This window comes from Pocillopora damicornis, chromosome 12, assembly GCF_964200805.1.
Source record: "Pocillopora damicornis chromosome 12, jaPocDami1.2, whole genome shotgun sequence".
Taxonomy (NCBI): Eukaryota; Metazoa; Cnidaria; class Anthozoa; order Scleractinia; family Pocilloporidae; genus Pocillopora; species Pocillopora damicornis.
In genome coordinates, this window is record NC_142681.1 from 2,122,856 (window position 1) to 2,136,662 (window position 13,807).

The window sequence follows — 13,807 nt, forward strand, 5'->3', positions numbered from 1 at the left end:
TTTTTCGAATTGAGAACACCAAGTAAAACTTTATTTCAGACGTTTACTCGAAAATAGAAGTAAATAAAAAGTTGGATCAACTCTTAAAACTGAAGAGAGTAAGGAATATTTGCAAAGACAACAAATTACTGACGCTTAAGTGTAGATCAAAAGTTACGCGCTACTGCGAATTTGACGTGATCCTAGTACGTACCTTGAAAAATCTCCGAGACCTTGGAATCAAATTCAGACATTTTAAAATTTTTGAAGAAACACCAACTATAAAGTTGGTCGGTATGAAAAAATTCAGAGCAAAACAATTCATTAAAGATGACTTTCATAATTTTGATACTGCCCTTACAGCTAAGGGCGGTATCAGATTGTACTGTATCGAAGTGTATTACGTTCTCCAATAACCAGCCCAAAACTGAGGTCTGTTAATCATAGATGACTGAATGTTCACTGTGGATCAGTCTCTAAGAAACTTTTCCACTGCCTTCATTTCGTCTTCTCTCGGATACCTGCAAGTATTTGTTACATGTAAAGGCTATCTGACAAGCTGAATGAGTAATATCGTTGAAAATTTTTTTTTTGGGGGGGGGGGGGGTGGGTGGGTTTATTCATTCTATTTCGATATTTCTTTATTGACCGTGCTGAAAATTTGCAATTTTGCACATCACGACAAACGACTCTAATGTGACCGTAAAATAAATACTGGTGATAACCGGTAACCGGTCGTTTCGCCTTCGGATCTTTTCGCCTACAGGTCGTTTCGTCTACGTCTAGAGTCAATTCGCCTACGTCCAATATTTCAGTTCGCCTACGATTCATAAGTCAAAGTTTTAAAAATTGAATTGTTTTAAAGTCCTTGTTGAACCTCGCAGAAAAACTGAGCATTAAGATGAAATAAACAATCGTTTACGGTCTTTGCGTTTATTTGTGACTCGAGCGGCGTATACTAAAGGAGGTGGGACTCTAGACGTAGGCGAACAGACGGTCGGCAAAACGACCGTAATTCGTGATAACCTTACGCAATTGCAAGTCGACATTCGCTAGCAATTTAACTCTAACTAAAACTAATATCGCCAATTGATTATAAAACAACTGAACTATTTGAACAAAACGACTTTTTTTTTATCTAATATGGCGGTCAATGTTGATTTTACTTTGTGTAAAGTCAACATTCACTGGTCGTGCATTACAAGTGTCATGCAAACTCAATTTCGGCAACATCCAAATTCTGTCCACCGTCCTGTCTTCATTCCATGCTGTAAAGAATAAATACAAAATAATTACACCATGCCAAAAAAAAAAGCAAATCAGCGGTAGACCCTAACTCCAGAAAGAATCACCAGGACGTTAACAGGACAGAACACCTCGTAAAAATCACAATGGAAACTTTACTTAAGAACGTCCAGAGAGGGAAAGAAATTGGGAATGTTATTGGCAACAATTCACTGTTGATCGCTTAGAGAGGAGGAATGGCGAAGGATTTTTGGGAGATCGCATAGTTTTCAGGGTGGTAGGGAGGGGAAATCAACCGTCGCCAATAGAGGATCAAGGGGTATAGAAAATTGAATGCCAATTACTTGCAAATGAGGGGGTCATTAGAATGTCACAGAGCCTTGTAGGGGAGATCTGGTGAATTACATCATGACGCAACTACATTCTCAAACCACCTCCTTCCCGGGCGATTAATGACCAGTCTCTTACATAAACTATCAAAATGTTAAAAATATTCGGATAAAATTAACACTAGAAGACATAACCGAGACCATAAATTCATGAAGCCCATCAAGCATATTTTATTATAGCAACAATCTGTAAGAAGCATCTAACTAAAAGAATAACAATGCTATTCTTTCTGATATACTGTAACATTTAATAAACTGTGTTTTAAAATGCAATTCTTTCCCGTCAGTCTTTTAACGCAAATCATGGAATCATTGAAAAGGAAGTGAGATGCACAAAAGAGTTTGGGAAAACTGGTAATTCATTCCCATGATCCCTAATCCTTGAAAAAACAAGGGATGGGAGTGTTTTCAGCTTATTAATAAATAGATCCTACTGAATTAAGATAAATAGGGAACGTGTACTCCATTGAATATCACATGACTGAATAGACTGACCACTGGAAAGTTTGAGAAACCTTTTTGTAACTTAAGTTTGTTTTGCACACATAATGTAAGGCCCTATTACTACATAAACTCGAGATGCCATTTTGCTTGAAAAAATGTAAGTTAATAAATACAAAATGTAGACTGCAGTGACAATAATTTAGTCACATTTGTGCATGCTTAAAAAAATTCCAGTACTGAAGGGTGGATAACCCATGTTAAATTTATCTGAAATATGGACACCATATTTGCCAATTTAAAATCATTTTTGTCGCAAGTAAGGTGAGAAAATATGCAAATTTGCAACGCGTGTCTGTCCAGCAGGCGGTATTTTATAATTTCCTTACAAACCACATTAAACTATTTAACATAAAACCTTTTTGCAAAAAGAAATTTTTAAAATAGCTGGTAATCATTAGGAGGGTTCTCTTTTGAAACTGTGCTTTTTCAACTACATCTAACTACATGTGAAAATATATCATTCATCACCTGTACTCCAGATCAAATTACAGCATTTCTATCTATAATTTGATTCCAGAGTTTAAATCTGTTCCTATCATAATGAATAAAATGCAAATGTATCATCACTACTCAATCTATTACTTCAGTCTGCACTACTAAAACACATTTATCTCATTTTTAGAACTTTTCTCAACACTGTTAAAATTTCAAAAAATCATTAGATGATTTAAGATGACTAATCAGAGGACAGAAACAACAAACAGTTGAATAAACAAATCTAATCTCCTCAACCAATGCAGTATTACAGCAAAAATGCATCACTAGCAAGTAATTTGTTTCCAAGGTTTGCACCATTTTTTGAATGTGATGGAGAGTATAGCAAGAACAAAAATTTTTTCAGCTATCCTTTTGAGTTTCAACTGAAAATTGTAACTTTTACTTGTTTCCTATAACCTGCAGACTGTGACCAACTGCACACTGCATTGACTGATTTTTACCTAAAAAAACTTGTGCATAATGCAATAATAAATATTAATAATTATTACTATAATTATTGTCAATCATTTTTAAATATTTTTAGTACCTCCACCTGCATATGCTCTTGGCAGCTAGATTTACAACAGCACAAATAAATGGTCCAATCAAAAGCGTTTTAAACATAATTTTTATCAAAAGGGTATGATATTCATTTAGAAATCCATGGTCTATCATTGCTGGATGCAAACAAAGCAACATAACACTCTGTCTTCTTAACACATCAACATAAACTTGAAAGTACTTTGAAAGTACTATTCTTTAAAACTGTGGCTTAATGCTTTGAAAATGTGCAACTCCAAGACTATGCTGTCTTGGCAATAAATAATAATTTTAACTGAGCAGACTTCTTGAAAACTAAAACATCTTAAAATCTATAATGTTACTATTGCAATTTATACCTTTGTAAAAATATATTCTCTTTTCCAGAGACATCATACAAATTTTGAATTAGCTCTTTAGGGTTCAACCAGATGCCTTCATGAAAAGAGGAAACTTTTGTTTTAACAGAATCAGCATAGCAATTAAATCAGGAGCAATAAAATTTTATCTATCTATGTTGCTAACTTGCTTTAGTTTAAATAATCTAGAACTATTTTTAATTGCTTGATCAAAAGTTTTTTTTAGCATTACTTTGTCTACTTCATTATCTGTTAACCAAAACTAACACCTTATATGATACACTACTGAGAAACTTCCTATTGATATCTGAATGCATATTGCAGGATTACAAGCAGACCAGCCTTTGTTACAATGCCTCCACTGCCTCAACTTCTTAAATAAATATTCTAAGCTCCCTATAAAGAACCATTCTTTTGAATTAGAGAAGTAAAACAAACCCCCAAAAAAAACTGATATTCAGTGGAATAAAGCTACATGAATCATCTTCATACAGAAGTAACTTTGGCTCTCCTCTGTAAAGATATCATTTGCTAGATATTAATTGTGGCATAGACAAAATAACTTTTGAGGGAGAATTTTTATCACAAAGTTACAGACAAAGTTTTGCCTTTTGGTAAAAATTCTCCACAAAGACAGGAAAGATTATAAAGAAGTAGATGATGATGGATTCCACAATAAACCAAGGGTTATGTCATTTGAAGAGCAGAGTTAGTTACTGTGTGAGCTAGGGAGTTACCACACTGCAACAGACTATCAGTGCCATTAACAAGCTTATCACTTCCATGAGAAGTATCCATTGCAACAGCAGAGTTTGAAGAGTTAAAATCAAGAGTCTTCATTGCCGCAGTCTTGGCTAGTGAAGAGTCTGTTCGGTTTGGTTGCCAGGATTGTTCAAATCCAAACTGACTGGAACCATTTCCCTTAACTTTGGTGGGGCTACAGGAAAACAGGGAGAAGGTGAAAATTAGTGAAAGTTAGAGAATTGGCCGTTAGTTTTGAGTTTACTTTGAAGTTATTTCTTATCGCAATCACAACCAAAGATTTGCCAAAAAATCATCTATTACGTTAAGCCTATTATTATTATAAAATTATTTAAGTAACTAGGAAGAACTAACAGGGGCTACAATACACACCTTTGATAAGATCTGTGACTAAACAAAAGGTTCTAAAGGCCAAAATTTAGATGCTTTTCAGTCCACAGAAAAAAAAACAGTGCTGCTTTTAATGCAGAGAATCAAGCAATGAGACATTCCTTGGATGTCAACTAATTTATCAAAAAAATTGTAAAACAAAATCAAACTTACATCATGCCCTGGAGCTCTAAAATTAACACAAGGCACCTGCTGTTGCAATCTACAAATATGCTTCTTTGGGAAAATCTCATTCCCTATTCTATGTTGTCACTACCTAATCTAGAGGTTACTGACTACATGTACATTCTCTAGAAATAATGTTTATTTCTGCCAGCTGACAACTGTTGTCTGACACTGATACATATCAGTAATTACATTAACTTACAAAACAGCGAATTTTCTAAAACATTTGGAAGGCTATGATTTATGTATACTTAGTCAGACAAATAAATCTATTACTCCAGTTCTACCCACAGTCACCATGAGTGATTAACACAAGTTTAATTAGTGCCACACAGATTTCAAAGGTAACTAAGAGATAACATTCACAAGATTTCTACCCTTAAAAAACCCCCAAGTCTCACTTAAGTTGACGCTACCTTCTCACACAAAAATTTAGTGATCAACAAAAGATTGAAAACGTGATCTGAGAATTGATGGATTATTAATAATCATTTTAAAAAAACTTGAATAACAATTGCAAGCTTTTAAGATACATTGTCAGATAATTTCCACAACTAAATGGCTAGCACTACAAACTGAAGATGAAGTAAATCCTGTGATGTTCTAAGAAAAAAATTCAAAAACAAAAGAGAATCAACACAGAAGCTCACCTCATTGGTTGGTTACTTCTTCTTGGGGATCTGCAGGCCAGATAGAGAACCAATTAACTTAAAAATAATAGAGAGCCAAAAGGCTGTCCTCTAAAGTATTTAGGAAAGACTCAAGTTGATAAAGATATTGCTTATGTAGCATATCAAACTACCATTACCAGGTCCTGGTTTTTTTTTCCCTTCAATACCTTGTATATCTCCATGGTGACATTGGTACTTCTCTATGCAATGAACCCATAACTGAAGGAGCCACGTATGTGAAGCCCTATCAAACAAATGACAGATATTAATTCATAACACTAAATCTAACAGCTGAGTGGTCCTTCAAATCCCTGTTACAGGGACACACAGTAATAAGGAGTGTTTCTAAACTTCCTGGATAGGGTACCCTGCCATTTTTTCTGGTTTCCCAGCCAGTCTGGCAGTCTAATGGCTTTCATTCATACTCCTGGGAGGAATGAGGCTCTATGAGGGCTGATTACTTACACAAGGTCTGACCCAAACCACCCTTTTTGCACAATCAGTGGGACTCAGGCTTTCTGTGTAAGAGGGTTGATTTAATTAAACAAATGTCCTTCCACTGCTAGCTTTAGGTCCTCTGGACACTGCTCGCAAAAGTAAATGTTTAGAAAACAGGTTCAGCTAAATTGAAGATGCCTTAGAACATGGTTTTGTTAAACAATGGCCAAACTTTGTTTAAATAACCAGTCCTGAGAGTTTGCTTGTTTAGCTGGTGTGTATGGGGCATCAGTAAGAACAATCAATATAATTTCCAACAAGTTTGTTTGTAAACATCGAGCAGGTGTTTTTGTTTAGTTGTTGCTGTTTACAAAGCTGTTTAAAAGCCACTGAGGGTCCAAATATGCAACTTCAACATAAGCATTGTTTCAGTTATTTACACATTTCCTGCCATCATCCAAACAAGCATGCATGACTAATTAAAAAATTATCATAGTGCCCAGTTTGAACAATAACAATTGAATTCTAACACTTTCATACCTGAAATATTCTATCTGCACTTTCACTCAACATTGAATCTACTGGTGAATCAACAGGCGTTTGCCTTGTGAATTTACTATCAAACTGACTCACATCTTCTTCACCTGTCTGGAATTAAAAAAAACTGATTGGACAACCTCTACACCCTAACACCAGTAAGCATAAGGAGAAATTGTGTAATGATATTTAAATGTCTTAACAATTTAGTCCCAAAATATCTGGCCAATATATTTGTACCTCGTTCTTATATTCACACAAGGACTATGCAATGCACTCTTTTACACATCCCATGTTGTTGTCTGTCATATGGACAACATTCATTCACATATTGTGGATGGAGACTTTGGAACTGTATTTCTAATGATTTGAAAGCTGCAGGCAGTGTAAATAGCTTCAGGTGTCATTTAGCGCAGAAGCTATTGAGCAGTGAACATTTGTGTTGAGTATAACTTAATTTTTTAATGATATTCTTAGGTCTTTTGTAATTGATTCTGGCCATAAAATGCATTATTTACCTATTATTCCTTCTCCTTTTTAACTTATATGTATTTTAAAAGTTGTAATTAGACATTGTAACTGAAAAGCCCAAGTTAGGAGTTACAATAAACATATGTATGTATGTAAATTCGATATTAGTCATTCTTAGGGGTCAAGGGTTAAATATTTGTATAAAGGATAACATGCACTTCTGTGAAGGAAAATTTTCAGCTCAACTGAAGATATAAAAAAAAGGCCAGCAAACATTTACTTAAAAGTCAACACATGGACCTTTAAGAATGATGTAAACATGAAAATAACTTAGTACTCTAAGAGCCAAGTAATGAACATAATAAAGCCAGTAGCCTTCATTCATTCTACAGGTTTCATTATTAGTGCAACAATAGGAGATATAAATCACTTACTATATTTGGTTTAAATGGGGGCTCCACTTTTCGGGAGTAGAGATCATCCCAATTGATGGAGCGGAAGAAACAATGGGTCTGCAAGAAAAAATTAAAGACTGATGGTTACAACAAATATACTGGTACTCTTGATAAAGACATAATAAACAACACTAATTGTGGTGTTGTGACCATAAGACACACTTCTGGAAGAAATACTCTCTGTATGTTTGCTGTGTTCTTACACTTGCCCCTAACCATTGTTATAGTTCCTATTTGCTTGGGTAACAAAAAGAATGAATTGTTTCATATTTTCGTTCAATAGCTTAAGCCTTTGTTGTCCTTATTAGTTTTGATCATGCATCTGCTACTATGTATAACCTGCCATGTGTCACAAATGTTATGCAGGTCTACAAGACAGCTGAAGATTACCTTTATTGGTAATGCATCATCTTTGCCACCACCCAGCCGAGCTTGATGATGACGTTTCAACAACTGAAAGCAAAATATAACTTGTCAATAATGTAACTGAGTAAACACTCAACCACATCTAAAAAAATTATCAAATATGTACTCAGGTAAAATACTCACTTTTCTAACAAAATCTTTGGCTTCTGCACTAAGAAAAGGAGGAAGAACTAGTTTCCCTTTTAAGATCTAAACAAAAGAGGAAAATATCAAATTTTCACATGTTCCCTGTCTGAATCTCTTTCAAAGTCTTTCCAATGTATCTTAAATCAATTCTGCCCTTCTATCTAATGCATAAATGCAAAAACTCCTGGTTAAAAAAAGCTTTGAAGTAGGAGTGGGAAACTGCAACAAGCTATAAACAAATGGAAAGTAACACACTACACTGGAACAATTCTTCCTCCAGATTTCAGGTTGGGATTCTTTGGGCCCTATGAGTGACATCCTCTTGTGTGTAACACTGAAAGACTTACTTTGTCAATTGTTTTCTTTCTATTCTCTCCACAAAAGGGAGGCTAAAGATATAAAACAAAACCACCATTTCAGCTATAAATCACAATGAAATACGGCATATAATCTTTATGTTGATGAAGACAAAAACTCTCAACATTAAACATTAAAAAACACATCTTTTTGTTTCTTCCCATTTTAGTATTATATTATACCGTGACATAAAAATGACTTACTTTTACATTTTCCCATCATTATATTCTATAAAGCTGTAAGGAACATGCTTGTAGAGTTGTATTTAAAAAAAAAAGTCCTCTCAAAGATGACTGCTATTAACACAAAAATTAACCATTTATAGAACAAATTACGTACACTTCCTGTCAGCATATCATACATGAGAGCACCAAGACTCCACCAATCCACTGCTTTGCCATGGCCACTGCGAGTGAGTATCTCAGGTGCCCTGCAATTATGACAAATCAAATGGGGCTTTTCACAAATGCTGACTGGCTAGTGCTTGCTGAGCTAAGTACTATTCACCTATAAGCATTGAGAAGTTGAAGGAAAGTAGTCTGGGAATTTTTATGATTAGAAATTGCCTATTCAAACTGGCATCAGGAAGTGAGTTTTATACCAATTAAATTTTGTAAGTCAGAGTACAGCCAGAACTTAAGTAATATATTGGTCTGAACATTGTTTAGCACATACCCCTTTAGCCAATAAGTTATCACCCCATTATAGTTTTTGAATTCAAGTAGTATTAACTGAAATGATTCCTTTTCATGTGATTTGATTTACAATACTACTCTTTCAATGTACTTTCCTCAAATAAATACACTTGACAAAATAAACAAATACATCTGTAACTGGACTATCTTACTATGGTCAACCAACATCTTATAATCACACTTTAATCAAAAGGGTTTGAACAACACATGCACCGAGGTTCACCACTTTGCAGTATACCTACATGTATTCAATGGTTCCACAGAAGGTATGAGTTAGGCTGTTTTCAAATATTGCCTCTTTGCATAAACCAAAATCAGTCAACACCACATGGCCTGTTAAGGACAACAGATAAGAACCAGTTATTGTGATTATAAACCAATGCCCTTATTCCTTAACACCCTTCCATACCTTGGGAAATTTCACTATATTTCTGTGCACATAATAATTCAAAATGAAGAAAATGAAGGCTTTAACAGTTTTTTGAAGTCATCTCTCCCAAATACTAGTAGAGTACTGCTGAGCTTATAATTGAGCAACAGAGTTATAAGTTAGGAGTGAGGCTCGAACTTTTTCAGGCTTCTCTTTATTTAGTTTTCAGGAAACTGAAACAATACTGCCTGAGCACTACTACTAGAAGTAAATCTGCTAAACATTACTAAGAGAAAAACTGCATTTAGAGAATACCTCAATCACCTCAGTTAACATCAATTTTTTTTTTAAAAAAACGCACCTTTTGTATCTAACAATATGTTTTCCGGTTTAAGATCTCTGCAAAAAATATAAGAATTAGTATCACTTTGATGCATCTAGACTTCAACAGAAAACTGTTTCCACTTTACAGAAATGATAATTAAATTGATGATAACGCCATTACTTCATAAAAGGAATTGTTAAATGTGCAAAATAGCTCCATCTGCTAAAAGTGCACCATAAACAAGTTCTCAAACTGCTTATCATGTACCCATCAAAATAAAATAAGCCCTGTCAGTTAGTTACTAGCACCCTTTCCTCATTACTCCTTGCAACCAGGAAAACGATGCCTACCTGTATATAATTCCTTGCTTATGGAGATGTTCTAGGGCCAGCACTATTTCTGCCAGGTAGAAACTGTGAAGAGGATGAGCAAAAGTATCAATATCAAAAGCCAAGAGTGACAACAAAGTTTACTGTTGAGAAGGAATCAGCTACTTTTTGGATCTTACCATGCTGTGTCTTCCATGAAAATTCCTTCTCTCTCCAAGTGCATAAACAATTCTCCACCTATCAAACAGAAACAGTTATAAACCCTTCACATTCCAGCATTAAGAGTTATTCAATTTATTTAAGAGAGTCTGTAAAATAACTGTGCTTATAACCAGCAAAACAGTTAGCTAAATAATATGAAATATTTTCAAAAACAGCACCTATATTCATGTATTAAATAAAATAGGCATACCACTGAGGTAATCCAAAATAAGATACAGTTTTCCTCCAGTTTGAAAAGCATATATTAAATCCACAATGAAAGGATGCTGCAAATAGAAAGTCTAATGAATTTTCTATTCTCAGATTTTTAAACTGTTATATTGTCTAACTCTTGAAAGTTACTGAAAAAAATATTAGTAAAAAAGCATATAACCCTCTCAATAGACCCACGAGTTCAAAATATAAACCAGGCTTCCAAGTACAAGATGTAAAATTTTTACATCCATACCTGATTTGAAAGGCCCCTTAAGCTCTAATCTAAAATAAAACAAATCTATAGCATTCCAAACATGCCTTGTAAATCAAAGCAAATTCTGAAATTGAGGCTGAAGGCATTCAAAATTTGGATAAAATGTATCCAAAATAGGATATTTTAAATGAGTTTTCTAAATTCCCGCTTCATTCTATTGTTTCACAAGTGTAATGTATTTTTACCAAAGTTGAAGTGGTTTGAAAATTAGTGCAAAAAATAGATAAACAAACTCCCAGTTTACTGACAGAGACAGAATGATGCCCTGTTTAAGATAAATGCAATTGAGTCAAACCTTAACAGCTTCCAAGATATTTCTTTCTGCTTTAGTATGGGCAGTGTCTTTGTGGCTCCTGATGATGGCAGCCTAATGGACATAAAAAGACAAGTATCCTCAATTAATGATAATTCATCAACGTAACTTTGACTTAATTTGTAATCCATTAAGTCTGAGGCCAAACCCTTGAGACCAAGATCCAGTTTTTTAGCAAAATATGACATTATCAATAATATAGTACTAATGACATATCACTTCATCTTGTGGTTCAATTTTATTTCTGGTTAAGTTAAATCTTTGTTAGTCGACAATTAAAATTAATAAAATGAGACAAACACAAATCAAGCTAAAACTGGTTCAATTACAAAAAAGAAAGGAAATATGAATCCTGACCTACACATGAGTTAGAAAAATCACCAATAAATTTTATGACCACAAATAAGGTATGATGGTAAAGAAAGACAGAGGCCTTGCTGATCCTAAGCAATATTTTTTTAAAAACCAACATCCCAATTTTTGCTTAAATGACTCATACACGCTGCTAAAAGTTAATAATTTGCTAAGTCTGGCACAGTAAGTTCTCTTACTTCACTGCTATAACCCGTTTCCTTTTCCATCAATTAGAAATACAAATCGAATCAAGTAGCAAATTGCATAAGCAAAAGGAAATATGTACTTTAAGCTCAACAAAAGCCAATATTTCATTTTCACTTCCCTTGCATTTCTCACACAGTGGTAAATCAAAATACCAGCATCTTTCATCAAATTTTACTGTTTTCTTTTTAAAGCACAAAGTAATCTTATTCTACACCAGATATCAATACATTTTTATCACAATATTTCAAAGCACAAATTATCCTACAGTTCACACACAAAAGGTTAAAATCTAGGCGACCAATTTGGAGGAAATTTCCAGGAATGTCAGCAAAATCAGTTGATCAAACCAGCCTCAGAGTGGTAAATTAAATTACAACCACCTCCTGATCAAACACTTCAAGAATGCTAGTTTTCTCTTAGGAAAATAGATATGACGTAAATCTTATGGCCAGGGCTTAACCTTGGCAATCACTAGAGGAACAGGAGGTGGGGAACGAATGATCTGGAATGATAACGATGTTTATCATTTAAAAAGTAATCATTTGTCAATTTCCTATACATGGATACAGAAGTGTGGGTTAACTGAACAAATTCTCTCAAAATAAAAAAGTTAGGCGAGCGAAATAGAAAAAAATATAATCAATATACACCAAGTCAATGCTAAAATCTGATCTAGTACTTTGACCCTAATTCTACACAATATATTGTTATGTAACTAAAAAATTAGTGCAATCATCACAACTCAACCTCTAACCTTTTTCAGCACTTTCATCGCGAATATCTTTCCCTTGTTCCTTCCATCCACTTTTCTGACTTGAAAAACCTTGCCAGAAAAAAAACAAAAACGCATTCGATTGGTTCCTCCATACGATCTTAAGTCAAACCTTTCAACAGTTACAAAACTATCTACTATATCACTGTTACCTATAAGCGGTCTAATAGGCATCACGATATAATTTATGTAGATAGCGTTGTACCTACCTTGCCGTAACCTCCTTTACCCAAAACTTTGAGAAGTTCAAAGCTTTCAGGGCCTACTTTCTCATCTTTAGGATTAACAGTCTCTTCAGAAATTGCCAGTGTTTCCACTTCATGCATACTGTGCGAAAGAGAAAGAGCTCATTAACTATCACTTCCACAGGCGAAGCGATATAGTGACATACGTATAGACAGTGAAATGGTTCACTGATCGAGTACAAATTTCAAAACAGATACCGGCTTCCCGGCATTTCTAACCTTTCATCGTTTTCCATCAGCTCATCGCCTACTTGCCCCTACAAAAAGAGTCTCATAAAGTCAAACTTCGATCCTGGTGGTTATCACTTCCTTTCAGGAAAATATTTTCGTTATACGCAATTGTATCGATCGCTCAACTCATTCAAACTGAGCCTACCTCTTCAAATTCATCTTCGCTAAAATCCTCTTCGTCTATTGGATCATTTATATCTAAAGGGAAGACTTCAGCCATTGCTACTTTGACTAAAAATTTAAAAACATAAAACTATGGTGTGAAGTTCAACTAAAACTGGGGTAAAAATTCACAAAGTTCGACGCCATTCCCAGCATCAATAATGAGCTCATGGTGTACTCGCGTCTACTATTGGTGTGAAAATGCCGGTATCACGTGACATCCCGTGCACTCCACATGATCTGCAAGTACGTTTTCAGTTCACATTCGCCTGAGCTCTAGGAAAATTTGAAAATTGAAACATCAGAGTTTGTTCATTTCCGCTTCTAGGAAATTAAATTCAAGGGAAACGTTTCAGCTTCCACATTTCGCCACCAAGTTTCATGGCGATCACACTTCTACTTATGTTTTAACGATATTAGAGTAATATCTTGATTCAGTATCCAGTTTCAGTTCCAGTTGGAAATAAGAAATAAAAGGCATGAATCAGTTTTTATGGCGCTTGTTTTCCCCGATGACTATCAGTGCTAATTTTATTTCTTTTTTTACCGAGGTGAAACACTAATTAAACCATCATGGAGATGGAAATGCAATGTGACATTCAGATATCGTCTCTTTTTATTTTTTTAACTTTTCCATCCATTCACTGAAAGTTCATTACCAGAAAAGAGGAATTTGTTATAGAGAAGACGTCTTTTTAAGGTAGGATGTTGTGAATGGTTGTCCCTTTTCACTCTCAATATTGAAAAATTAAATACCACCTCTTCCCTTTGAAAACCATAAGCTAAGAACAACTTTGTCTCTGAGAATCTGACATTGGACTT

The 13,807-nt window shown here is 34.5% G+C and overlaps 1 protein-coding gene across 2 annotated transcripts; it reads right to left on the reverse strand.

The window, feature by feature from the left end:
• Nucleotides 1–9: 9 nt before the first annotated feature.
• LOC113665493 (ribosomal protein S6 kinase beta-1) lies at nucleotides 10–13,197 on the reverse strand. Of its 2 annotated transcripts, none has more exons than XM_027181196.2 (19): nucleotides 12,969–13,197; nucleotides 12,812–12,849; nucleotides 12,557–12,674; nucleotides 12,330–12,398; nucleotides 10,997–11,068; nucleotides 10,423–10,498; nucleotides 10,190–10,247; nucleotides 10,032–10,094; nucleotides 9,718–9,755; nucleotides 9,229–9,319; nucleotides 8,631–8,721; nucleotides 8,282–8,323; nucleotides 7,932–7,997; nucleotides 7,773–7,835; nucleotides 7,362–7,439; nucleotides 6,460–6,567; nucleotides 5,649–5,725; nucleotides 5,461–5,490; nucleotides 10–1,247 (listed from the first exon to the last, which is right to left on the reverse strand). In XM_027181196.2, the coding sequence occupies exons 1-19, from the start codon at nucleotides 13,041–13,043 to the stop codon at nucleotides 1,238–1,240; spliced, it is 1,263 nt and encodes a 420-aa protein (XP_027036997.1). In that variant the 5' UTR covers nucleotides 13,044–13,197; the 3' UTR covers nucleotides 10–1,237. The 2 variants fall into 2 exon arrangements, with proteins under 2 accessions (XP_027036997.1, XP_027036996.1); XM_027181195.2 differs by lacking the exon at nucleotides 10–1,247 and adding an exon at nucleotides 1,761–4,430.
• Between the last annotated feature and the right edge of the window lie 610 nt (nucleotides 13,198–13,807).